Below are 26109 nucleotides of genomic sequence, written 5' to 3'. Positions count from 1 at the left end.
ATGATTTCTCCTCTTGCCAGTACTCCACAATTCACCCAAAATGGCTTCACAATGGCATCGGAGTGTTTATACGGAGGATGAAATGGCTGATGCCATACTTGATATCACAGAAAACGGCTTATCGCAAAACCATGCCGCCCAGAAACACGGCATACCTCAGCAGTCCATTTCCGACAGATTCCATGGCCAGACAGCCTTGGATGATCAGGTTCAACCTAACCGACACTTATCCAGGAATCAGGAGGCTAATTTAGCTTCCTGGATCCTCCGCCAAGAGTCCCTGGGTTATGCTCCCTCCCACGGTCAGATCCGTGCTTGCGTCGTGGCTCTCTTGAAACAACAAAACAAGAAGCAGGAATTGGGACGCAACTGGGTAGCCAAATTCATCAAACGCCATCCGAAGCTCAAGACCAAACCTGGGAGACGCCAGGAGGCCAACAGATTCAATTCATTCACTCCCAAAGCGGTGCACTGGTACTTTGATATCAGGGAAGAGGAGTATGGGTGGATTAAGCCGGAAAACACAGTGAACGTTGATGAGGGCGGTATTATGACTGGTTTTGGTGAGTGTCTAACTTTTCATTCATGAATCTAACTAATCAGGCTTGTTTGCTAGGTCTGGATAGCCTGGTGGTTGGGAGTTCAGATCCAAAACGAAAGGCCCTACTCAAGGGTCCCCAGTCCCGTAACTGGACTTCATTTATTGAGGCTATCACTGCGGACGGCCGTGCTTTGACGCCTGGCATCATATTTAAGGGCAAGGAACTTCAAAAACAGTGGTTTTTGGAAGAATTCCGGAAAATAGCTGATTGGAATTATATTACTTCGCCTAATGGATGGACAGACAACCACATTGCTGTCGAGTGGCTTGAGAGAGTCTACTTGCCTCAGACCCAGCCTGCCGACGAATCTGATGCCAGGCTTATTATTCTGGATGGACATGGAAGTCATGCAACGGTGCGTTTTTTTATCTATATGCCAAAGAATCAATGTTGATTTGAAACAGGACGAATGGATTGTAACGTGCTTTTTGAACAACGTCTACTGTTGTTACCTCCCTGCCCATTGTTCTCATGGCCTCCAGCCGTTGGATAACGGTGTTTTTAATGCTTCGAAGGCGGCATATCGGAAAGAGCTTGAAAAACTAGCTTCTCTGACTGATTCTGCACCTGTTGACAAGGTCAACTTTATACGGGCTTATGCCAAAGCACGTGAGGTCGCGATGACGTCAAAGAATATATTGTCCGGTTGGAGAGTCACTGGAAATTGGCCAATTTCACGAGCCAAGGCATTGCGGCATCCAGAGATTCAAGCAGACAGGATAGAGACGACTCCCGACCGCGTCCCCTATTTGGGCTCGGATGATACACCAAAGACCAGCCGCCAAATTCGTGATCTTGGCAGGAACAAGTCTCCTAGAAGTCGAAAACGATATGCTGTGATAGCCAGAGGCTTTGAAGCCCAAGAACAGGCCATTGCAGCACATGCCAGCAGAATTACTAGTCTGGAGGAAGAAGTGGCTCGTTTGAAGAGAGGGAAGAAAAGACGAGCTATTCCTAATCCGAACAGACGGTTTATGACACTCAGCGAGGCTCTTATACAAGATAAATCTATTCCCGAAGTTGGAGATCAAGGAGCGTCTATTTTGGTGGATTCTGAATCGGAGGAGGAGGTGGTCTCAGACATGGAGACAGCTTCGGAGATTGAGGTCACGGCCGCACCTGAACCCCCTCAAATAACCACCAGGTCTGGGCGGCTTATAAAAAAGCCTCGACAAGAATAAATACTTCAATTCTCTACAGAATGATATATATTTTATGTTTATAGACTCAAAATTTGATGGAAATCTAGCCGGTATAAAAAATAGATTTTGGGTGGGAAGGTGATTTTTTTGGTTACCGAAAGGGGGGGGTTACCGAAAGGGGGTGGGGCATGGTATTTGGTACTAGCCTGGTGCAAAGCACGGTCCTGTTGGCGTTGAACGTCTGAACAAGGAGAAACCAGCATGATAAAGAAGGAGAGGCGGCCGCGGCAGAGGAAGTGGAAGAGGCAGCCGAGAGAGAGAAGCTAGCGAGGCTGATAAGGTTGAATAAGTTATCCATGTCCTCATAGACGATGAGGATAAAGTCATCGCGTTGAACTCGACTCAGAGCGTTGTTATTGCCCTTATAAACCTACTACCAAAGTCGACATATCACGTCTTTGTGGATAACCTCTTCTCGTCGCCAGACCTCTTCCTCTCTCTTTGTCAGCACGGCCACGGTGCTACAGGCACAGCCCGCCCTAACTGCGGCATCTTCAAGGAGCTCGTTGATGCCAAAAAGAACGATAAATCAAGGAAAACAGGGTTCAAATTCAACGAGATCAAAGTCATCCCTACCCCAGATAACCAGGTAGAAAGCCTTTACCCTATTATCTATGAGTTCCTTACTAACTTATCTTTTCTTACTGCAGGTAAACCAAATCGCATGGAAAGATAATGCCCTCGTGTTATTCCTATCAATTGTGTTTAAGGGCGATGAGAGATGTGAGCGCTGGAGGAAGAGGCCATCAACGAAGAAGGGTACGGCACGGCCGACACAGCGATTTTTTTAGTAATAAGGCAGTCAAGCTGATACCAATCCCTACAGTGGCTGCTACTTATAACGATGAGATGAATCATGTCGATCGAGGAGACCAGATGAGGGCATATCAGGGCTACGATCATGCTATTCGCCGAGGCGCTTGGCAGGCTCTCACTTGGACCTTCCTGTTAGATGTGGTCCTTGTGAATAGCTTCCTTTTGCAACTCCACGGCCAGCCGCATTGGAAGCGATATACAAATCAGAAAGTCTGGCGCCGGCGCATTCATAACGACCTATTCAAGGCGTTCCACAATGAAAGTCAGTGTTGGAAATCCGAGGATCCCCCTTCCATCCAGGATTCAGACTAGCAGTCTGAAAGTCCTAGATTTAGAGTTCAAAGTCCTAGATGGAATCATTCAGAGATATAAACTTGAGAAGAACTCTTATATTAATAATAATAATATAATCAAGTTCCAAAAAAAAAAAACATCTTCACCCAGCACAGCTGCACAATACAAACAACAGTCAGTCCAGACGGAAGTTTCGGACCGGGGACGAATTTACGCCTGTGGCACAGCATAAATTTGTCCGAAGAGGGAAAAAAAGATAATGCGTTGCTTGTCAGGGTTGTCAGCTTGGGAGGCCTAGGTCAAGGAGCTCAAGGAAGCCTTTGGGGCTGGTCAGCAGCAATAAAAGGAGGCATCAATCAAGGTGGGGATGTAAGCAGTGTGATGTCGCGATTTGTAACTCGAAATATTGTTGGGACTTCTATCACAGGTTAATTTAGGTGGGAAATAATGTACCATTCATATTGGGAGTAGTTTTATTGGGGTTGCCTCACGTGATGACCACACTGCACAATAGACTTCCCGGCTCGGAAGGTTCACTGAGGGGTTTTCTTCCCTCCGGCAACTGCCTCACGGGGAGTCAATTGCTCGCCTCGGCAGGTGTCTCGTCATCTCTCACGCAGTCAAGACTCGACTTTCACCCCCCCACCTTCCCTCTGTATATAGCACTACTACAATATACAGACACTTGCCTCCCTACGAGGGAGCGCGGACGGGCCCTCTCTGACGCTGCGGTCTAACACGCTTACGCATAAGACCGCAGTGACAGGTGACCCGTTGCGGCCAAACTACACACACTCTGTCCCTCTTGACTGCGTGAGGTCACCAATAAAGTGCAGTTTTATTGGTCAGACATCCCTGTAGTGACCCGATTGGAGCCTTAACACAGTCGAGGGGATACGACCAGCTATCGTAGAAAGAGGCCAGCGTGCTAACACAGCTTAGGACCGGAATAGCCCGGCTTAATGGTTATTTGTATCAGGTTCGAGCTGCGCCAATAGATAAGTGCCCGTGCGGACGGGCAAAAGAAACGGTAGAGCATTTTCTCTTCCGCTGCGTGAATTAGACGACACACCGCAAAAAGATGCTTCAATATATAGACCCAAAGCGCGGTAATATCTCCTTCTTTCTGGGAGGGAAGGCAGTATTAGATAGACAGAAGTAGACACCTAACATGAATGCTATACGAGCGATAATCAGATTTGCAATCGCTCGGGTCGCCTTAATCAGAGATGATCTAAGTTCAACTCACCCACCAAACTACCAATGCTAACTATCAAGTCCTCATATAATCGAAAGCACGCACTGCTTCAGCCGCCGAAAATAAGAAACTGAACACTTAGAGGAATTAGGCTTCAAGTTCACTTGCTACTAACCCCATGAGATGCCGCTGAAAACGTCCAAATTGGCAATAGGAACGTGGAAAGCAGATCTTCGGACGGGTTTTAGGAGACCATGGCAAATTGACATGAAGAGATTGTGTAATTTAGCAAGAGTGCCGTTTAGGCTTAGCCCGGGCGTCATAAATATATACATGCATTCGTATGGCCGATTCTGGCAGAATCGCCGGAGAATAATACCTAGCGTGAACCCGTAGTAGAGACACCGGACGTGACATACCGGACACTCGTCTGTAACTTTATCTAACCACTAGGGTGAGATTAAATGCCTTGAGGCATTCCACGCCTCCTTGTTAATTATACCAAAATTCTTATGTATCTAGGGGGAAGTTGCAGTATATACACCCCGGCAGGATCCCCTCGTCAGAAGCCTTTCTCAGTAGCTCAATTGACCCTAATTGCTTCTTTCCACACCTTCTGTTGAACCCCCTGGTCCCCCTCTTTTGAGGAGAAAGGCTAGATTGAGCTAGTCAACTTTAGTTATCGTATCTCTGAGCGTGGACGAATCAGCACTGAAGCTATCACCACTAATGTCTCATAATGACTTCATGTGAAATGGGGCTATGGACAAGAGCGGCTCCGCATAATTAATTCAGGAAGGCTCTGCTGCGCGCGTCCAAATCTCTGGACTCGCGCTAACGACGATGCTGACTCCGAAGCCCAACGCAATCCGATAACCATCACTTCCACGGTCGACCAGGAGCAGAGGTGCGCCAGCTGAGAGTCAATGTTGACCGAGTCTTCTCAATTGGGGACGCTTCACCATGGCGCTCAATCGCATCAAATCCCACGGGCCCGGTCATGTCGCGATTGACGACGCGAATATCGGCAACGGGCCATCGAGCGACGTCATCGGCGATGGACGCGTACGGGTCCAGTTCCACGACAACCCGCAAGCGCTGGCGACATGGTGCGACCGATTCCAGGGATCCTTTGCCGGCGAGCTGCCAGGCGTCGAACATTTGGAGCCTCCGAAGCCGCGAAGGACGAACAGCATCGCGTTTCTGCCGGACGTCGAGAAACCAACTACCAGCCCGCGCCTCAACATCGCCATCCATATCGTTGGCTCCAGAGGCGATGTCCAGCCGTTCATTCCCATCGCCCAATTACTCATGAAGCCACCGTGTGGCCATCGCGTCAGAATCTGCACGCACCCCGTCTTTAAGGATTTTGTCGAGGCCCAAGGCGTCGAATTCTTCAGCATTGGCGGGGATCCAGAAGCTCTCATGGCCTACATGGTCAAGAACCCTGGCTTACTGCCCAGCCGAGAAAGTGTCAAAGGAGGCGACGTGGGCAAGAGGAGAAGGGAGATGACTGAGATTATCAATGGCGCCTGGCGGAGCTGCATCGAGGCCGGTGATGGGATGGGAGAGCGAGTGACGGCTGCCAACGTGCAATGTGCGGGGGACCTCTTCATTGCGGACGTCATCATTGCCAACCCACCATCGATGGCTCACGTTCACTGCGCCGAGAAACTGAGCATCCCGCTACACCTGGTCTTCACCATGCCATGGTCACCAACAAAAGCATTTCCTCATCCCTTAGCGGCGATGAGATATGGAGATGCTGATGCACGGGTTGCTAATTACCTCTCTTTCATGATGATGGAGTTGTTGACGTGGCAAGGGTAAGTATAGTGCGAGACCACCAGAGAAATGAAGCGAACAAAATGCATTTACTAACTTTCCACATTAGTCTGGGAGACTTGATCAACAAGTTCCGCACCCAAACACTACACCTCGACCCGGTCAGCCCAATGTGGGGGTATCAACTGCTCTCCAGGCTGCGAGTCCCATACAATTACCTCTGGTCCGAGTCTCTGATACCCAAGCCATCCGACTGGCCTTCTCATCTCAACATCACAGGGTTTTCCTTTCTACGGCTCGCAAATTCGTACACGCCTCCTCCGGACTTGGTCGAATTTCTCGAGAAAGGGCCAATGCCAATCTATGTTGGATTCGGCTCTATTGTTGTGGACAATCCACAAGCTCTCACTCAACTCATTTTCCAGGCCATCAAGATTGCCGGTGTTCGCGCCATCGTGTCAAAAGGCTGGGGTGGTGTCGGCGGGGGAGATGACGTCCCTGACAGTGTGTATCTGATCGGAAATTGCCCACATGACTGGCTTTTTCAGCGCGTTTCCGCGGTTGTGCACCATGGCGGTGCAGGTACGACCGCAGCTGGCATCGCCGCTGGTCGACCGACGGTGATTGTTCCTTTCTTCGGCGACCAACCTTTCTGGGGCCAAATGGTGGCAAGGGCTGGCGCCGGTCCGACATCCGTACCGTTCAAAGAGTTGACAGCGGGGATTCTAGCAGAGAGTATCACCTTTGCTCTGCAACCGGAAGTACAAGAGGTGGCACAAGGGATGGCAGAGCATATTGCAGAAGAGGATGGAGCGAGCCAAGCGGCTAAGGATATCACCAATCGCTTAGAAGTAAACAAGCTACGCTGCGATATCTGCCCTGAGAGACTGGCAATCTGGCTTCACAGGAAAACGGGAGCCCATCTCAGCGGCTTCGCAACCTCCTGTCTTGTTGACAAAGGGTTGATTCAACCACCAGACCTCAAGTTGCTTCGTCATAAGCACTGGTATGTCGATGAAGGCGCCGAGGACCCCATCATCGGTGTCATAGCTGCAGCCTCGGGCTTTGTCGCGGCCGTGGGTACCGCAACATCTGACTACTCCCAACGGTTGAAAAATCCAGCTCCACTAAGGCCATCAAAGAGACGCCTGAGTTCAAAAAGAGACAAGCACTTCACTCCCATAGAAGAGCATCGAGCTCATGACGGCATCTTAAGACCCGTCATCGGACCGGCTGCCCTAACACTGACGGACATGGAGAACATCGCGATGAAGATGGCTACTAAGTCGCTTCGCAACGCTGACCCGGCCATAGCGACCTCCAAAATAGCACCCTCTATCCGCAATAGGCACAAGGCCTCGTGGCGAGCTCACGAAGAAGGCAAAAACGGCCGTGCTTACTACGTCACTCGTGCCACCGGAAGATATGCGTGCGACCTGGCCAAGGCTGGCGCCAAAGCTCCTGTGGCACTCTTCTATAACGTCGCCAACGGGTTTCATAACGCCCCTTCACATGGGTTTGCTGGCGTGGAGGTGCGACGGCGCGATGAGATCACGGGGCTCGGAAGTGGGCTCAAGACAGCTGGGAAGGAGTTTATGTTGGGGATTTGGGACGCCTTCAGTGGGCTCGTTACAAAACCTTATGACGATACCAAGCAACGAGGCGCAAAGGGCCTAGGTAAGGGTATGTTGCGCGGTGGTCTGGGGTTTATCAGCAATTTGGGCTCAGGTGAGTACTTTCAATTATTTCCCTATCTTCGGTAATGATCATTGCGATCTCGCAAGCCGGCACTAGAACAGACGAGCCGCTGACGCAGCAAAGCAATCTTTGGGCTGCCGGGTTACACACTCAAGGGCATCGAGAAAGAACTAGCAAAGCATCACCTTACGAAGCTGAAAGCAGAGGTTCTATTGATTCGGCTGAGACAGGGTATTAATGACTGGCGGGAGGCTCCTGTAGAGGAGAGGAAAGAGGTTGTGCGGAGGTGGAATGCTTTGGTGTCTAAATAACTATCCCTTCGAATATGCAAAGGCTCCCAAATGTACCTGGCCCCATACCAACTCTGTCACATGATTAGTACATGAGGGGAACCTCGCTTTGCATTATTAAACATTACTACCAAATCCTCCTACAAATCATTTAACAATCATCCATGAGCTCTCAATCAATCCCTGCAATGCCTATGATAACCGTAGCTTTATTAACAAAGATAATAGGCGCCGCGAACATGACTGCGATAGCACCCGGCGGCCTGTTTTTCCGCCTTCTGAAACCCGAGGCTTCAATTTTAAACCTTTCAATGTGGAATGGCGCGAACTTGAGGTCAACCAGCTGCCCCAAGAGCCGCTATACCTCTTTATGCCTCTATCCCTAGCGGAAAGCTGAGCAAATCATACTAACAGCAGGGTTAATAGTTTGCTGGAAAGGGGCGTTATTGATAGCCGGAACCATGAGTTAGAAGAGGGTCGCGGCTACAAGCTTGGCAGCCGGCCACAGCAGCAAAGGTATGTATATGGCTTGCAATCCTAATTTATTTAGGAATCAACAAGGAAATCGCGATTGAAGGCCATTGGAAGACCCCTAAGTTTAGGAACCAACGCCCTGAACACTCAATCATCAGGTTCATGACCTCTGACCGGCTTACCTCCTCCATCGTCACCTTCGCCCACTTGATCACACTAAATTCGAGGATTATGAGGGCTTTCCTGACGTCTTCCAATGCGCACAACGCTGGGTCTGAGCTTATCCAACTTGCTACAACGCAGCTATGCGAGCCGGGCTCCCACGTCGCTATAAATCAGGGCATGATTCGCTATACAGGACGGAACTCGCAAGTCACATACGTACCCAACAAACTTATTGACACAGGGTTCAACGTGCGGGTTGTGGCCCATCTTGGCATCTGTCTGAGGTGGATTTGGCACCAGCCCGGTGCAGAACACGGTCCCGTTGGCGTTGAACGTTCAAAGAGGAAGAATTCGGTATCTCAAAGAGACAGAGGCCACCGCCACGGCCGAGGGAGAGGGAGAGGGAGAGGGAAAGACCGCCAACAGAGGGAAGCTAGGGAGGCTGATGCGGTCGAGGAAGTTATCCATGTCGTCACAGACAGCCGGGATAAGCTCACCGCGTTGAATTCGACTCAGACCATCGTTGTTGCTCTCATGAATCTACTGCCGAATTCGACACATCACGTCTTTGTGGATAACCTCGTCTCTGGACCTCTTTCTCTCTCTTCGTTAGCACGGCCACGCTGCTATATTCGAAGAGCTTGATGATGCTAAAAGGAACGATAAGTCAGGGAAATCCGGTTTCAAATTCAACAAGATCAAAGTAATCCTTACCCCAGATCAGGTAGACAGCCTTGACAATGTTGGCTATGATTCCCTTGCTAACTTGTATTTTCCTGCTATAGGCGAACCAAATAGCGGGGAAGGATAATGTGGTCGTGTTCTTCCTCTCAGCCGTGTTTAAGGGCGATGAGAAATGCGAGCATTGGAGGAAGCGGCCGTCAACAAGAATACCTACAGCACGGGCAATACGGCTTTTTTCTTTTTTTGGCAGTTTACTTGATTTCTGTCCTGGAACATCCGACACATGGTAAGATGAGCCGCCCCCAGTGACTATGCGTTGTCATACATCCGGCACTCTAGTGACATTAATGTCACGAAGAGCAGCAGTGAAACATGAAGAATGAATCTCCAAGATGAACTTCTAAAACGGTAGGCGATAAAATTGACCCTTATCAAATGAACCAACTGAGCGGCTTCAACGCCTGCTCAATCTCAAAAGAATGAACCGAGTGGATGTGTATAAGTCATCCAATCCAAGAAGATATTCACCGTTTCGCCAAAGCATTTTCAGAACTTTTTTCCTGAACCAACCCTCATTTTTTGGCAGCCTTCGTCTTCTTTCCATCTTCCGTCAAATCCTTATCCTTGATGTTGTTGAAATGCCAAATGCCCCTCTCCCGGTCCTCTTGAAGCTGCTGGATATCCTTGTCACTGACAGGAACTCCCTCGATGGCCTTGACCTTCTTTCCTTCAATGAACATCATGATTCCACCGACGGCGGCAACCACACACGCGAGACCAACAAAGAGACCGGTTGCCCAGCTAGGTCGATTATATCGGTTCATTCCCCACATGAAGCCGGCGAGACAGCACTGAAAGAAGGTATTCCAGACCATTAGCCAGATGACGGCGTCCAGCTTCCAAATTGGTGTGGCCGGTGCGCGTCGTTCGGTAAGGGGGGCGTCGGGGATCTTATCCTCGGGGAATGGGCAAGCGATAGACGAAGCGAGCTTGGGCGAGCTAGACACATTCTTCGGCCCTATGTGAGGGTTGAGCTCAGCGGAGCCCGGGAGTCGGAACCAGCCTCGGTGAATTCCACCCAGGCGTCGGAGGGGGATTTCTTTCCCTTGCATTCGGTATTGAAGCAGGTACCAAAGGTCGCGAAATCTCCAGGGAGCAAGCCCAAAGCCAGTAACGCAGAAAAGAGCGTTGAGGATCTGCGAGTCCCATTCAATCCATTTTCGTCTGGGAGAGTCGATATCATTGCAAGAGGGGTGACACATGGCAGGGGCAGCATTACTGTGATAAATTCAGTAGAGTTCTTGTATGATGGTGGAAGGGGCGTCACCTTACCAGAGCAGCAAGAAGAGCATGCCACCCCAAGCAACAACATTCAGACCGTAGATGGTAACGCAAAAGCCTAGAGGCGTCACGAAATAGTTCCAGAATGCGATGCAGCCAGACTTTGTCGATTGCCAAGCGGAGTGCTTAGGGGGGAAATGGTACCCATTCTCAAAAGGTGTAGCAGTAGCTGGCTCTCCCGTGAAAGCCCTGCTCGCAGATGCGGCGCTCGGACAATCCGTTTCCTCAGGAGGCACCTCTTCACTAACAGCAGGAAACGTGCTCTGTCTCGAAGGATCTCCAGCAGCGGAACTTTGTTGCATCGGTATCGACGAATTCGAGGAAGTACGCGGCACGGCTTGACGTGTGAAGATGGATGAGCAGATGGTTCCGGTGGCGGCCATGAAGCCCTCCGGGGGATTAGACACTTCAAAGCTTTGGGAGGCGCGACGAAGGCGACCGCTTATCGATGATGAGGCGGCTGGGCGATTCTCGACGGGCGATGAAGGGGCTGTATTGTCGGCGCGCGGTGATGCATCTTCGATGGATGGAAAGGGTTCGGTCTCGGTCTCGGTCTCGGTTCCGTGATTGGAGGCTTGTCGAGAGCGCATTGTGGCGGTGCCTACTCTGATGCTACCTATGACCTACCGCTCAGATTTGGGCAGGTAATGTATGTAAGATGGTTAGCGCTGATGAGCAAATGCGAATTAATCGGTGTAAAGGTGTATGAGCAAAGGTAAAGGAGAGGGAATACGATTGTGATATGATGCGCTAGGTACACAATACCGAGCAACGGGGGACTGGGGCAGTTTTAAAAGCGAATCTTGGAGTCTGAGGGCCGCTACTTGCATACGTGGGCGTCGAATAAGTTTATGAATTGATGGCGACGGTTTCTGCGCACCGAACCTGTCGCTACGGAATTGTGATGAATTCAATCTCTGCTCTTGTGATTTGGTCATCATCCAAGCTCAAAGGTTTACTGGATTTTCGCAAGATGGTGATAGGCTGGCTTTCGTTCTTCTATCCCTTGAGTTGTGGAAAACCTCCCGGCCGTACCGAGCCCCACATCCCCCCACTTCTCAGAGGTACATGAGGGGAACCTTATGACGCGTCATTAATTGAATCCGCCTACATTCCCATAGAAATTCTTTCAGATTGATCAATGACTTCCCAATTGGCACCTATAGAGATATCGGAGGAGGCGCTCAACGCATATGATAATAACAGCTTTATCAATGAAGATAATAACCCCAAGAGCATGAGGGTGATCGCACCCGGAGACCGGCTTTTCCGCCTGCCGAAGACCGAGGCTTCGATTTTTAACCCTTCGAAGTGCCGTGACGAGAGCTTCTCGTCAAGGAGCTACCCAGGACCCGTTATCCGTCAATCAATTTGAGGATGTGAGCAGTGTGATGTAGCAATTTGTAACTCGAGAGATTGCTGGTACTTCTATCATAGGCTGAAATTTGGGGGTTGATTAGGTACCGTTGATCCGATGCATTTTAATTGGCCGCAACCCCCTGCCGTGACCTGGCGAGAGGTTTTCCACAGCCCAAGGGATAAGGAAACGGTGATGTAAGAAGTTCGTCATAGAAGGCGAGAGGGCAGCCGTTGAGTGGGGTTCGTTTGAACCTTAATGAGTCCCCACCCCAAGAAGTTGCGCACCACTCAAGCTTCATAATCACTCTCAATTTAAATAACACTCCAACGTTATGACAATATTAAATCTGGCATCGCTGTAATCTCTAATTACACTCATGAAAGAGGTTCTTTTTTTTTTTTTTTTTTTTCCCCGGTTCTTTGGCTTCATTCCCTCTCTCTCACGCCTAAAGAGTAATAACTCTTGTTCTTGGCTACCATACGCCACCACCCTTTCGACAACCCCACCCTTTCGTCAGGCAAAAAAAAATAAAAAATTTCATCTACCAAAACTCAACACTTTCATTTACACGCAGCTTGACCAGAATAAAAGTTATTTGCAAATGGTTGCTTGGTGTAAACCTACAATTGATGCATCTATTGATTTTTAGGCCTTTTTACTAGCCTCCCCGACCGGGTGGTGTGCTGAGGTGGTACGATTTCTTCTCCGACTTCAATTACCGAAGCAGCCTCTGATTCTGACCGAAGAGCTATAATTCGCCACAACACCCTTCCTTCCGCTTCCTTTTTCGGTAATCGCTTCTCTAGAGGCTAGAGCCTCACTAAGAGTCATGAACCGTTTATTGGGATTCGGAAGTGCCTTTCTCTTCTTCCCTCTCTTCAGACGGGCCAGTTCCTCCTCCAGACTAGCAATCTTCACGGTATGCGCCATTAACGTCTGCTGTTGAGTCTCAAAGCCTTTGGCTATCACGTTGTATCGTCTCCGTGTCTTTGGTGTTTTGTTTAGCCCAAGATCGCGGATTTGGCGGCTGGTTTTTGGTGTATCGTCCGAACCAAAATACGGCGCCCGCTCTGGAGTCCTCCTTGGGCTGTCATTCGGCTTATCCCCTTGGATTTCTGGGTGCCGCAGAGCTTTGGCACGTGAAATCGGCCAATTGCCAGTAACTCTCCAGCCGGAGAGTATATTCTTCTTCGTCATTCCCGCTTCACGAGCCATGGCGTAGGCTCTGATGAAATTGACCTTATCCATCGGAGCAGAATCGGTCAGGGAAGCGAAATTTTCCAACTCTCGACGATATGCAGCTTTGGAGGCGTTAAATACTCCATTTTCTAATGGCTGGAGTCCATGGGAGCAATGTGCTGGAAGGTAGCAATAGTAAACGTTGTTCAAAAAGCACGTAGCCATCTATTCGTCCTTGGCTCGGTTAGCAGCAACCTTTGGCAAAGTAAACCAAGAAAGTACCGTTACATGACTCCCATGGCCGTCTAGAATGATTAATCTTGCATCAGAATTATCGTCAGGCTTGGTCTGGGGCAAATATACCCTGTCAATCCATTTAATTCTAATGTGGTTGTCGGTCTACCCGTTAGGTGAAGTTATGTAATGCCAGTCGGCTATCTTCTTGAACTCATCAACAAACCACTGTTTTTGGAGTTCTTTCCCCTTGAAGATTATGCCAGGAGTTAAGGCGCGGCCGTCAGCAGTGATAGCTTCGATGAACGAGGTCCAATTTCGAGTTTGTGGTCCCTTGCGAAGAGCCTTTCGCTTTGGGTCCGCGCTTCCGACCACCAGGCTATCCAAACCTAAGGAAGAGAGTCTAGTTAGTCAAATTTCAGGACTATGGAGAAAATAGAAATGGAGGCTTGCCAAAACCAATCATGATACCCCCTTCGTCAACGTTAATAGTGTTCTCAGGTCGAATCCAGCCGTACTGGCCCTCCCTGATATCGAAGTACCAATGAACCGCTTTAGGCGTGAAGGAGTCAAACCTATTCGCTTCTTAACGTCTACTGATCTTAATCTTCAGGTCTGGACGGCGCTCAATGAATCTGGCCACCCAGTTGCGTCCTAATTCCCGTTGTTGTCTTAGCAAGCCCATGACGCAAGCGCGAATCTGTTTGTGGGACGGAGCATATCCCAGAGACTCCTGACGAAGAATCCAGAAAGCTAACTTGTCTTCCTGATTCTTGGATAACCGTTGGCCAGGCTGAATTTGCTCTTTTATGGCTGTCTGGCCGTTAAGTCTGTCGATTAGAGTGGTTCGAGGCACTCCCCGTCGCTGGGCCGCCTGAGGGGTGAAAAGCCATTATCGGTGACATCTAGTATGGCCTCGGCCATGTCATCTCCCGTATATTTCCAACGAGGCCGCGATGAAGGCATTTTGATCGTGTTGTGAGAGACTAGCAGGAGAAATGTTGGGAAAGAGCGGTGGTGATATTTCCTTACAGCGACCCACATATATCGCGTGCCCCACTCAACTGTATGAGACCAGAAACAAAAATTTCTATCAATTCTATACTTGATAGAAGCAACCGTATTCAAACAACTTTTATTCTAGTCAAGCTGCGTGTAAATGAAAGTGTTGAGTTTTGGTGGGGGAAATTTTTTTTTTTGCCTGACGAAAGGGTGGGGTTGTCGAAAGGGTGGTGGCGTATGGTAGTTAATAGGGCGTTCTGTCGGTCTACACTCTTGCCAATCTTCCCTAGGAAAAGACGCATTGTACCATCGAGCTTTGACTCCGAGGGGATGCTGCCAAGTGAAACACGGAGCTGCCTAGATGACTGAGGGGTCTGAAAAGGTCTTGGAGATGGCAAACGCGCTGGTTTTGGCGGGGTTTTGGGGACTCGGGTAACGTATGTGATAAGCAGAACTTTTGGGGAGGGTGTTGTTGCTGAGCCCAAGGGTGGGGAGGTTTTGGTCAAGATTCACGCCGTGGCTTTGAATTATCGCGATACTGAGGGTGAGTGTGGACTTGAGATACCAAGTTGTTGCTTGAGTGCTAACTGTTTATAGTCATTGCGGGCGACTACAATCACCACATGTCCATCAAGGATAGCAACCCCCTCGTGCCCTGCTCCGACATGTGCGGCACCGTCATCGTGTCCCGGTCATCTAAGTTCAAGGCCGGCACGCGCGTCATGTCCATCTTTAACCAGACGCACCTCACGGGTCAAGTCACCGAAGCCGATCTCGCCTCCGGACTTGGCCTCCCTCTGTCCGGTGTCTTGACCGAGTACCGCTGCTTCCCCGCCGATGGACTCGTCCCAGCACCTGCATACATGTCGGACGAAGAAGCTGCGTGCTTGCCTATCGCTTCAGTCACGGCTTGGATGTGCATCAACGGCATGCGACCCATCGGCCAACCAGCCGACGGCACTAAAAGAAGGAGACGGTGCTCCTCCAAGGCACAGGTGGCGTAGCAGTCGCAGGCCTCCAGATCGCAAAGGCAGCAGGCCTCGACGCAATCATAACATCCTCGTCAGACGAAAAGCTCGAGCGCGCAAAGAAGGACCTCGGCGCCGACACGGGCATCAACTCCCGCACGCACTGGGAGTGGCAGGATCCCGTCATGAAGGCCACCGACGGCCGAGGCGCAGACATTATCTTTGAAACAAGTGGATCTCGCACGTTGCGCAAGTCCTTTGAGAGTGTTGCCTTTGGGGGATTGATCAATTGTATTGGATATTTATCCAGAAAAGAAGAGGAGCAAAATACCGGAGGAAAAGTAAGCGTCAGTGTCCTAGCGCTGAGGCGAAACGTGACGCTCAAGGGAATCCTCAACGGACCTCGGGATCGGTTCGAGGAGATGGTGACGTTCTACGAAAAGCACAAGATCAAGCCCGTGGTGTGCAAGGTGTTCGAGATGGAGAAGGGAAATGATGCGCTCAAGTTTTTGGCAGAGGGGGGACACTTTGGAAAGGTTGTCGTGAGGGTTGCGGGTAAGGAGTAGATGGAGGTCAAGGGGAGAGATGAACGGTGGAGGGATGGATCATGGGTTAGATTATGATATACGAGTAGAATGTAGAGCAAGATTGTTTTGTTTTGTTATTGACTTGTAAGTATTGGTGCATGTTTTGTCTCACTTTGATGTTGGTGTCAAGGGGGTATAGCATTCCATCTATCCAACCATCGCCTTTCCCTTTATTCAACATATCGGCTTCTATGACATGTCATAACCGTCGCATTCATATTGTCGTCTGATGACAGCATTCACACATCACAATGCCACAACGGACAAAAACGGTACCTCGGCCTACGCCGCAAAACCTTCTATTACCCAAAGCCAAACGTTTAAACGAAACGGCCCGAAGCGAAACCCAATGTACGCACAGTTCGGCCGTTAGAGATGTATATGTATGTACAAGGGCATATTGCATTATACTTGTATATTTGTTCACAGCGCCTTGGGCACTACCCTCGCGTTGGGATCAACAAGGTCCAGCCTGCTGATCAGCGGTGCAAAGATGAAATCCTGAACAGGCTTCCGGATGAGAACCATCCGGTTATACCTCCACCCCAAAAGAGGCACCAATGCTCCGATGAAGGCGTCGGTTAGGAAGTGGTTCGCAGTCGCGACGATGGTGACGATCATGGCGGCAGGCCACAGCGGAGCGAGAACACGCATGAACCGGTGGGGAGAGAAGCGACACATGCAAACGGCAAAGAAGAGCGCCGTCCCGAAATGCAAGCTCGGCATGGCCGCTATCGTGAGCTGGAACCTGTTGTTGTTCCACGCGTTTGCGCCGCCCGCCTTGCTGTGCAGGATATCGACGAACCCATACTCCTGCGGCAGCAACCTCGGCGGCGAACACCTCCAAGCAGTAACAATGACAAACGCAATGGCGTTGTCAGCGGCGATGGTCCTCCTGATGCGGCGGAACGTGCTCGGCGGGAGGAACGTGTAGATGTAGACGAGGAAGCACACGCCAACGCTGATGTGCGAGTAGTAGATCCTGGCGAGGTAGGGCATGAGCCAGGCCTGCTGTGTCATGACGTACGACTGGAAGCGCTGTTCAATGTCGATGCCAAAGAGGTTCTCTAGGTCTAGAATCTCGAGGGCATGCTCTTGGGCGCGGGTAAAGATTGCTTCGTTGCCCGCAATCATTCTCGCAGAAAAGGCTCTCAGACCTTGATATATCCTACCCAAGTTAGTCACCTACACCTAAGCATAACCAATTTACACACCAATAAGTCATGTTCCAGTACCAAATCTCGACCAGAAACGGAAACGTATTAAAGAACTTGGACAGCAGCACGAAGATGAGATTTGGAGCCCTCCTCCTCACGGAAGGCTCGGGTTGTGCGAGGAGCGACGGTTTCAACGGCGGAGAGTCGACATAAGCCCCTCCGGCCTCGATATCATCCTCTAGACAGTCGGCATAGTCTTTCCGGTCATTCCGGCGTCTGTTGATGAGGCATCCTGCTGTGAAGGCGAGGACGATGACTAGGGGGAGACTGTTATTACTGGTGGTTTGTCTTGAAGGGGGAGAATGGGAGGAGGGACTTGCAGGCTGGTTCGACGACGTTTTTTAGGTTGCCAGACATGATTTGGAGTTTATCAATGAATGGACAAATCTCGAGTTGGTGGTTTATAGTTAAAATCAGACCTATTTCCCCGTTTATCTAACAACGAGTGTAGAGGGAAAAAGCCAGTAATAAAGAAAAAGCCAAGAGAATGGAGAGACACAGTCAGAGTAAAGAAGAAGAAGAAGAAGAAGAAAAAAGGCACGACACACTTGGCGATGCAAACCTACTTTTTACTTGGACCTGACCACACGCATCGCATTGTATGCACGCCCTAGGGAGAGGGCGTCTACCTTCCAACGGAGAATAGCAGGGGGTGGGTGAAGGTGATTGACCGGGGTTCCGGTACTTGGCTCTCGCTCTGCTCGCGTGGTCGATTACGCAGTTATACGCGCGTGTTCCATGGCTTGGTATGGGATGCTGTTGGCTGCATACACCGTATAGATCACACTTGTTGGCTGTTTACTCTGACATGCATCATGTAGGATTCTAAGCCTGTTGTTCTCGAGGTTGAATCGATAAGCTTATTCCCTCCCAAGTACATACAGTAGTACACATCACGAGAGACAGCCTCCCTCGCTTCCAAGCGGATGGGCCCGAGCGTGCTGGCCCCCATCCTCAAGTATCCAACTGCCGCTCGACGCTAGCGATGAGTCGTTGACGTAGAAAGCGTGTCACCAAGCGCACAAAGATGCCCAAAAAGCCGGCTAGATCAACTGTGGTAGGGTTGCACGTGTTGTGGAGGGTAGATTCAGAGCACCTCTTTCTCAAGTTTCTCATTCATCAGATCTTTTACAAGAAATCCAGACAAATCTTGGCAGGCACAGAACATCAAAGACGGCGGTGGATCCCATCGGCGGCTCGGCCTCGAGTACAACTCCGTCCCTCCGAGATTAAAACCATCGGCGGCCCGGTAGTCGAAACGCCGTTCTTCGCTCCCCGCCGGAACGGCGTTTTACTAGGTACTACATCATCCATGATGACGATCAATAGAGAAAAAACACCATGGAGTTTATTATCAATGTGTGCCTCGGCATGGCCCATGACATGACATGACCACCAACTCATCTCTTCAGTGCGCAAGGACCTCCGCTCCGTACCTCGCCCCACATGACCCCAGTCATCCTAGGGGTACGAGCGGGGTACAAAAAGTTTGTTCAATATAGCAATTACAGCCAAAACACCATACGATGAGCGAGTCGAGCGGAAGAGGAAGAGGCCGTCCTCGCGGAAGCCAGAGGCCAAGCCAATACGCCGGGTTTTTGGTGACAAAGCCGTCAAGGTCATAAAAATCCCAGTAGTTGCTGCTGCTTATGACGACGAGATATGAACCATGTTGATCGAGGTGACCAATTGAGGTCATATTATGCGTATGATCATCCCCTCCGCCGCGGCCCTTGGTAGGCGCTCTGTTGGACTTTCCTTCTTGATGTGGCCCTTGCGAATAGCTACCTTGCTTAACTAAAGGGGCCGCAGCTAAATTGGAAGAGATATACGAATCATAGGGAGTGGCGAGAGTGCATTTATAACGAGTTATTCAACGCCTACGGCGGCAACAAGAGAAGGCATCACGGGCGAGGCGGGCAGACTGTGTAGGCTGCAAGTTATGCGAAGTTGCGATTTGTAACAATCAAAATTGCTGGGACTTCTTTGTTTGTTTGTATATTTTTCGTCCGGGGGGCCGTGAGGCCCCAGAAGTCTCCTAAGGGAGCACAGGACGTGCTGAGCTAAACTATCTACAATTGCTGTCTCATTTGACTTCACCTAGAATACCCGCAATGTCCACTCGCATCAACGGAGAGCCTCTCGAGCTCCTTCCCCCGAGGGCACCTTCCTACTCGTAGCCCGCACTACGGTAGGTTCAAGCACATCATCTTGGATGTCAAAGCAGGTAATTCAGGACATGTCCCTATGCGGCTGCGATTCCGTCTAGTTCATCCAGCATATCATCGGCACGAAGGCGCATTACTCTCAAGAGGGCATCCCGTCAGCGGGAACATATCCCTCTCCGGCCGAGAATTCTCTTGCACAGATAGATCAAGTAGCATTCCACACCCTAAGGTAGGAAGTCTATGTCCTCTAAGATCGCCAGTAGCTGCGATCAAAGCTGTGCATCCTTGGGGAAAACCCTCGCAGGAGAAAAACCCAAGGCGGCCAGAACGCTGCTCTGTGGACGAGGCAGCCGCCTCGTTCCACGGTCTCCAGGTAAGCTCTGTACCGTTTTGACCCAGCGGTTGTGTCCAGTGGTCTCAGCAAGTGAGACCAATCGTCGGGGCCCGGTTGCGACCCGGGCGGCAGCCGAGGCTGCAGAAGAAAAAGGTTCTCTGGGCAGTACACGACTGCAGAGATCGGTCATGCAGCTCCGAGGCTGCGAAAGGGCAGTGGGGCATCGGTGCCCCATGCATCGAGGTGGAGGGCACAGGAAGGCCCAAGGAGGTCGGGCAGCCGAAGCTGCAGAGATCGGTCGAAGCAGCACGAGGCTGCAGAAACCAGGGCGCGGAGTCTCGGAAAGGCGAGGGCAACGAGGCCAAGAGCGTCAAGCATCAGGGTGCCGCGCGTGTCATCTGGGCAGACAGAGCTGCAGAAGTCGGTCGGACGGGAAGTTCGGGGGAGGGCGCGAAGCCCAGAATGTCGGAGGCTCGCGAGGCCAGAAAAGTCGAGGCTCAGAGGAGCCAAAGGCAGGACAAAGGGAAGGAGGCCGGAAGGCAATGTCGAGAGCTCGCGAAGCTCAGTGTCGTGGGGGCAAGCAGCGAGAAGAAAGGTCAACTCTCTAAATCCCTTTCTCTCTGAATGGTTTTCTTGTGGCAGCTGTTACGGTCCCGTCAGGCCCACAGCTGCGCTTGCTGTCGATTTTGGCCTGTGAAAACTTTTTCCACTAGCAGCGCGCTAACAGCGCGTGCCAAGAAAAAGTTTTTACAGGAGAGAGTTGTTGCTGGGACTTCTATCGTCATACCGGTATAGCACAGGGTAGACTGATAGCTGGCAGCCATAACGATGACTGAAGGCATGGTGATCCCTAAATGATCGCTAGCAAGCTTTTTCTAAAGCTTGGGCAATGGTTATTTTCTTCCGACCTCTCGTAAATATTTAGGTCGTCGAACGTTTGATTGCTATCTCATTGGTCAAGGCTAATAAATGAGCATCTGGGCACTTTCTGCTCGGTAAACAGAGGGTAACGCCTATGAAGCTTGGTATGCCGCCACACTCGAAATTATTGTGGGCCATTACGGCGCAATGACGAAATTAACATGCTATTTACATCGCTATTCAGCACCGAATTGTCGGGTTGCCTAGCCGTCGCTTAGCTCTTTTCTAGGCGTTAGTGGATCGTTGACGAATCGCGAAGCTGAAACTCAGCGAACGCTCTCGTGTGGTGGAGGAACGGGCTGACTTGGTGTCACGTGGTTGTCAGCCGTTGACGGTATTATGAATATCATTTGCAGCCCTTCTATCTCTTAGACTGCGCGAAGGCATCCAACGGGTACCAGACAGGGATCTGAGCCAATCACGGCCAGGCGCTGATTTCTCCCACTACAAATGCAATAAGATGAGATCAGGATGACACCAAGGCATCGGCAGCAGCTGATAGTGCTCTAGCAGTGGGGCGAGTGACCGGTTGGATGCCTTCGCGCAGTCTAAGAGATCTCCCATGGTTCGTTTGCACGATCGATCATCATCGGTTGACTCTTCTCGGTTAGCGCGGAGATTCGATGCGGAGGTGCGCGATCTACTTAAGCCACCCAGATTTGCCTCACCAGCAATCTTGCCGTATCAGCAATCCATCACCCTCTTGGTCATTCGCGCAAGGACGCCCCACGAGAACTTCCCCAGCTGCTGCGATGAATCGACACGTGCTGATCCTCGGCGGCCACGGAAGGATCGCACAGATCCTTACGCAGCAACTGTTGAAGAAGTCATGGACTGTTACTAGTGTCATTCGGAGCCAGGACCAAGTCTCTCAGATCGAAAGCCTAGCCGCTGCTGGCCAGGGAAAATTGAACGTGCTGGTCCGCAATTTGGAACACATTAAGGATATTTCCCAGGCCAGATCGGTCCTTGATGAAGTTACACCGGACGCTGTTGTTTGGAGTGCAGGGGCAGGTGGAGAGGGAGGCCCTGATCGAGTAAGGAATTTGCCAACGCAAGGGAAGATCACTACTGATATTCGCCCCAGACTTTTGCCATCGACCGAGATGCTGCCATTAACTTCATCAAGGCGGCAGTCCAAACGCCTACCATCAAAAAATTAATTCTTATCTCGTATCTTGCCTGTCGTCGAAAGCCACCCAGCTGGTGGGATAGGGATGCCTGGGAATACGCGCAAGAGATGCAGAGTGGCGGTCTCTTGAGCTACTGCCAAGCCAAACTAGCAGCAGATGAGGTAATTCTTCAGGAAGCGTCCAACCGAGCCGATTTCTCAGGAATAAGTCTTCGCCTGGGCATACTGTCGGACGAACCCGCAGGACCGATTGAGCTTGGAAAAACCAGAACGTCAAGAGGCAATGTTAGCCGGGCGTCCACGGCTAAAGTCATTGTGTCGCTACTGGAGCATAACATGGTGCGGACATCCTGGCTGGATATGCTCGATGGAGCTGAAGATATTGAAACTGCAGTTGAGCGAATAGTAAATAACTGGGAGGATGCGGCCGAGGAAGAAGGAAATCAAACGCAGACCTAGGCGGCTGCAAGTTGACTCCTGAGGACACAAGGTCCTGCATGGCTATCATTGATCATTGAATGGGGCTCGATGTTTGTGTGGCAAACTTGAAGTGCGGCAGAGTTGACTTATGGAAACTAACTACATGGGCATGTCACATTGGTTATTTGCTATCTACACACTGCAGATCGTTGAGTTCTACTCTGGTAGAATCATCTTTCGTCTCAAGTATATGGGACCCGCAAGCTTTGTTCTATGGCAGATGATATGGCCCACATGTCGCTTGCCCCTACCTACTTCATGGTACCTGAGGCAACATTATACCTGTCCCTTGTGTGTATCATACTTCATACCATCAGAGCGTGTACGTGACAGAACAGGGGTGTAAAAGAAAATGAAATGCGTACGGGTTCTTCGATACTAGGTAATCATGACCTCACGAACTTTGGCCCGCAGAAGTTGTACTTGTGGGGGCCTCCAATCCGGCATCCCCATGGTCGCTGCCGCTCCCACGGGGGGCGCGCTGACCAGCAAAAGGGGCCCTTGACTCGCAAAATACTTGCTGTTATATATAAATTACTACTAGAGGCGAAGTACCGCGGAGCAGCTTTATGACTATTAGCGAGTATATGAATATAATGAGGCGCGGGCAGAAGAAAGTGACCCAAGGGCCCATACCCATTGGCCACCGGTAGGTGCACAGCCGGCTGTGCAAATAAGATCACGTGATATATCGCACAGCCGGCTGTGCGAATAAGGTCTTGTCAGGGGCATATGTCAAGCTCCGGAGACCTTCACTTACTGTTGGAGGAAACTTGTCAAGATCAGGTTGTTGGAATGGGGCCAAAATTAGGCAAGGATCACGATCATCGTGAACGACCTCAACTAGCATCAGGCAGCAGCCTGCTGCCTATGAGATCAACAGATTGAACACAAGTATAAGAGACCAACCTTCGTCGCTCCTTAGATATGAAGGGGGGAGCAATACAATTTACACTGATCTTTGATTTTCAATGTCTGCATTCGTGTCTCAGCGCTAGATTGACAGCATACGTGGCCTTGTTGAAAAGCCTCAACATACTGCAAATTGACCCCCTATTTCAACGACCAATAGCTTCAACATCGCCAATTCAGGTTGCCGCGCCCTTCTTCTGCTATAATGAACCCAATTGACGATACACGTTGCTTCCCTGATGATGTCCTTCCTCCTGAGGGCGAATTCGGCTCACGAGAGGAACTGGCTATGGCGATCAACGCCTGGGCAGCGCCACGAGGCTATGCCTTTGCAGTCAAAAGCTCTTGGAAGACCCCCAATGGAAGAACCGGAGTTATCTTCAACTGTGACCGTGGAGCAGGGCGTGCCCCTTCCTCCTCGAAGGCACGGCAACGGCGGACTGGAACACGCCGTACAGGATGCCTCTTCTCTGTCATAGCAAAGGAAAGCCTGTGTAAGACTATATGGAGTCTCAGGCACCGTCCCGGGGCTGATTTCAATCACCACAATCACGAACCAAGCCTCACACAAGTGGCACATCCAATACATCGTCAGCTATCATGCTCAGACGAATCAACAGTCCACCAACTCGCCAACGCTGGCGTTGCGCCAAAGGATATCAGGTCCTATTTACAGATGAACTCAGATACACTTGCTACACAGCAAGATATCTACAACTGTATTAAACGGGGCAAGCGGGACCTTGCTAGGGGTCAAAGCAACATACATGCTCTTGCTGATCAGCTCAAGAGCGAGGGCTTCTGGAGCCAAATTCGCATTGACAAGAGCAACAGGGTTGTGGCAGTATTCTTTGCACATCCGAAGTCATTGGGATACCTCAAATCATATCCCGAAGTGCTTATATTGGACTGTACCTACAAGACCAATAAGTACAAGATGCCTCTTCTTGATATAGTTGGTGTTGATGCTTGTCAACGATCTTTCTGTATCGCATTTGCATTCCTCAGCGGCGAGGAAGAGGCTGACTTTATCTGGGCTCTTGGGCAGCTACGGTATCTATACGAGCTTCACAGTATAGCCCTTCCAACTGTGATACTCACAGATCGCTGTCTTGCCTGTATGAATGCTCTTTCCTCCTTATCCTGCTTTCCTGAGTCGCCCTCGTTGTTATGCTTGTGGCATATCAATAAAGCAGTTCTCAGCCATTGTATGCCCGCTTTCACTCGAGATAAAGGCAACCCTCAAGGGCATGAAGAGTGGAAGGCGTTCTATGGCTCATGGCATGAGATTGTGGCCTCAACGACTGAGGATATCTATAATGAGAGGCTTGAGAAGTTCAAAGAGCGCTACCTCCCTGAATATCTCAATGAGGTGGGCTACATTTTGGAGACCTGGCTAGATCTCTACAAGGAGAGGTTTGTTAAGGCGTGGGTCCAACAGCATCTTCACTTCGAGCAATTTGTTACCTCACGCGCCGAGGGCATTCATCAGCTCATCAAGAGTTATTTGAAAACCTCTCAAACTGATCTCTTCGAGGCCTGGAGGATCATCAGACTTGTTATCTCGAACCAGGTTGCCGAACTCGAGGCAAATCAAGTCAAGCAACAGACCACCACACCTGTTGAGCTATCTGGGGTGCTGCATGGTAATATCCGCGGTTGGATCTCACGTGAAGCCCTGCGGAAGGTTGAGGTTCAGCGGAAACGACTCCTAGGAGAGCTTCCTGCCTGTACCGGAGTCTTTACCAAGACTCTTAGTCTCCCTTGTGCTCATGCCCTTCAGCCTTTGCTAGAGCAGAAGCAGCCCCTCCAACTACACCATTTCCATTCACATTGGCATCTACAACGCTCAGGAACCCCCCAGCTTATTATTGAGCCTCATAAGCAATTTGATCGGCTGGCAGCTAATTCAACACTGCCGCCAACAAGCACACAACGTGAGCCCTCTCTATTTGAGCTTGTTGAGAAAGCAGCACAACCAAAAGCACCGCCAAAGTGTTCGAGATGTCACGAGCATGGCCACAACATGAGGTCTAAAGCATGCCCCTTACGCTATGAGCATCTATTGCCGGCTCCTACCCAAACCTCTACGACAACACATACAACAACGCATATATCTACTCGCTCTGTAACCCGCTCGTTATCCCCGTCATCCCCATCAGGGGCCTCTATTGTATCTGAGACCATTACAACAACACATACAACAACATACACAACAACTCAGGTACTATCTCCCCCTACAGCCACACCATCAACAACTATCCCTGCAGCAACTGCCACAGCGGCGCCTACATTACGAGCTGATGACCCCCGTGCTATCTTCCAACGATACAAAGAAGCACGAGAGGCCTGGTATGCTACGCTGCCTCAGGGAGCCTACAAGACCAATCAACAATACAGGAAAGCTATGAGGCTGCCTATCCGCTATAGCAAAGCCGAATATGACTGGTGCCTTGACTACAAGCAGATGGGGAGACATTGCAAGGCCGGAAGCAGCATCAGGGACTGGACCAAGGAGGAGATGATGAGTTATCTTGACTGGGATAAAGCTGAGAACGAGCGGGTTGAACAGAATGTAGGGATAGAGATGGCGGAGCAGCCTTTCTCAGGGCGGCGAGGTATGCGAGATATATGGGATGCCGCTGAGAGAGATCTTGAAGTACAGGAGAGATGGTACGGGAATGGGAACCCCCCCAACTAATATTTGTAGGAGTGATGAGACATGTAATTGTTATCTATCATTACAAAGAGAAAGAAAAGGCAAAACTCCGAGCATAGGTATGGTGACTTAATTGCTTAACTAAACAAAGCTGTGGCCGAGTTCACATGGAGGGTTAAGTAGGCTCGGTAATCGCCCATAAGATAACTAGGGATATAACAACAACACCACAATATTATATCTACTAAACGATTTACTGCGTTCCCTGCCATATCCACATAACATACCCATTCTGGTCAACATTCCAAATGTGAATCCCTGATCTCTCTACTGCCCGGAGGGTTGCTAGGTTAGTAGTCATCCCCACAGCGGCTGTTGGCCATATCGTGCCTAGAGAGCTTCTTCTA

General features: G+C 50.3%; 8 protein-coding genes across 8 annotated transcripts; 5 read left to right on the top strand and 3 right to left on the bottom strand.

The window, feature by feature from the left end:
• Positions 1 to 40: 40 nt before the first annotated feature.
• MRS44_018062 (uncharacterized protein) lies at positions 41 to 1783 on the top strand (the record flags this gene model as incomplete). The annotated part of the gene is made up of 3 exons (XM_065616265.1): positions 41 to 563; positions 617 to 957; positions 1007 to 1783. 3 exons carry the CDS (start codon positions 41 to 43, stop codon positions 1781 to 1783), a joined length of 1641 nt encoding a protein of 546 aa, XP_065472337.1.
• Positions 1784 to 5075: 3292 nt separating this feature from the next.
• On the top strand, positions 5076 to 9169 carry MRS44_018061 (uncharacterized protein; the record flags this gene model as incomplete). The annotated part of the gene is made up of 3 exons (XM_065616264.1): positions 5076 to 5938; positions 6007 to 7625; positions 8436 to 9169. 3 exons carry the CDS (start codon positions 5076 to 5078, stop codon positions 9167 to 9169), a joined length of 3216 nt encoding a protein of 1071 aa, XP_065472336.1.
• A 611-nt stretch (positions 9170 to 9780) lies between these two features.
• Positions 9781 to 11139, bottom strand: MRS44_018060 (uncharacterized protein; the record flags this gene model as incomplete). The annotated part of the gene is made up of 2 exons (XM_065616263.1): positions 9781 to 10486; positions 10541 to 11139. The coding sequence occupies 2 exons, from the start codon at positions 11137 to 11139 to the stop codon at positions 9781 to 9783; spliced, it is 1305 nt and encodes a 434-aa protein (XP_065472335.1).
• Positions 11140 to 14232: 3093 nt separating this feature from the next.
• MRS44_018059 (uncharacterized protein) lies at positions 14233 to 15858 on the top strand (the record flags this gene model as incomplete). The annotated part of the gene is made up of 4 exons (XM_065616262.1): positions 14233 to 14300; positions 14777 to 14868; positions 14922 to 15226; positions 15292 to 15858. 4 exons carry the CDS (start codon positions 14233 to 14235, stop codon positions 15856 to 15858), a joined length of 1032 nt encoding a protein of 343 aa, XP_065472334.1.
• A 444-nt stretch (positions 15859 to 16302) lies between these two features.
• On the bottom strand, positions 16303 to 17453 carry MRS44_018058 (uncharacterized protein; the record flags this gene model as incomplete). Its single annotated transcript, XM_065616261.1, has 3 exons — positions 16303 to 17047; positions 17094 to 17363; positions 17413 to 17453. 3 exons carry the CDS (start codon positions 17451 to 17453, stop codon positions 16303 to 16305), a joined length of 1056 nt encoding a protein of 351 aa, XP_065472333.1.
• A 2331-nt stretch (positions 17454 to 19784) lies between these two features.
• MRS44_018057 (uncharacterized protein) lies at positions 19785 to 20440 on the bottom strand (the record flags this gene model as incomplete). The annotated part of the gene is made up of 2 exons (XM_065616260.1): positions 19785 to 20240; positions 20324 to 20440. 2 exons carry the CDS (start codon positions 20438 to 20440, stop codon positions 19785 to 19787), a joined length of 573 nt encoding a protein of 190 aa, XP_065472332.1.
• Positions 20441 to 21271: 831 nt separating this feature from the next.
• Positions 21272 to 22110, top strand: MRS44_018056 (uncharacterized protein; the record flags this gene model as incomplete). Its single annotated transcript, XM_065616259.1, has 2 exons — positions 21272 to 21556; positions 21607 to 22110. The coding sequence occupies 2 exons, from the start codon at positions 21272 to 21274 to the stop codon at positions 22108 to 22110; spliced, it is 789 nt and encodes a 262-aa protein (XP_065472331.1).
• A 1138-nt stretch (positions 22111 to 23248) lies between these two features.
• Positions 23249 to 25744, top strand: MRS44_018055 (uncharacterized protein; the record flags this gene model as incomplete). Its single annotated transcript, XM_065616258.1, has 1 exon — positions 23249 to 25744. The coding sequence occupies one exon, from the start codon at positions 23249 to 23251 to the stop codon at positions 25742 to 25744; it is 2496 nt and encodes an 831-aa protein (XP_065472330.1).
• Positions 25745 to 26109: the final 365 nt, after the last annotated feature.

This window comes from Fusarium solani (assembly GCF_023522795.1).
Source record: "Fusarium solani strain SB1 chromosome Unknown bctg00000015, whole genome shotgun sequence".
Taxonomy (NCBI): Eukaryota; Fungi; Ascomycota; class Sordariomycetes; order Hypocreales; family Nectriaceae; genus Fusarium; species Fusarium solani.
This window is presented reverse-complemented; position numbering and strand designations above follow the sequence as displayed.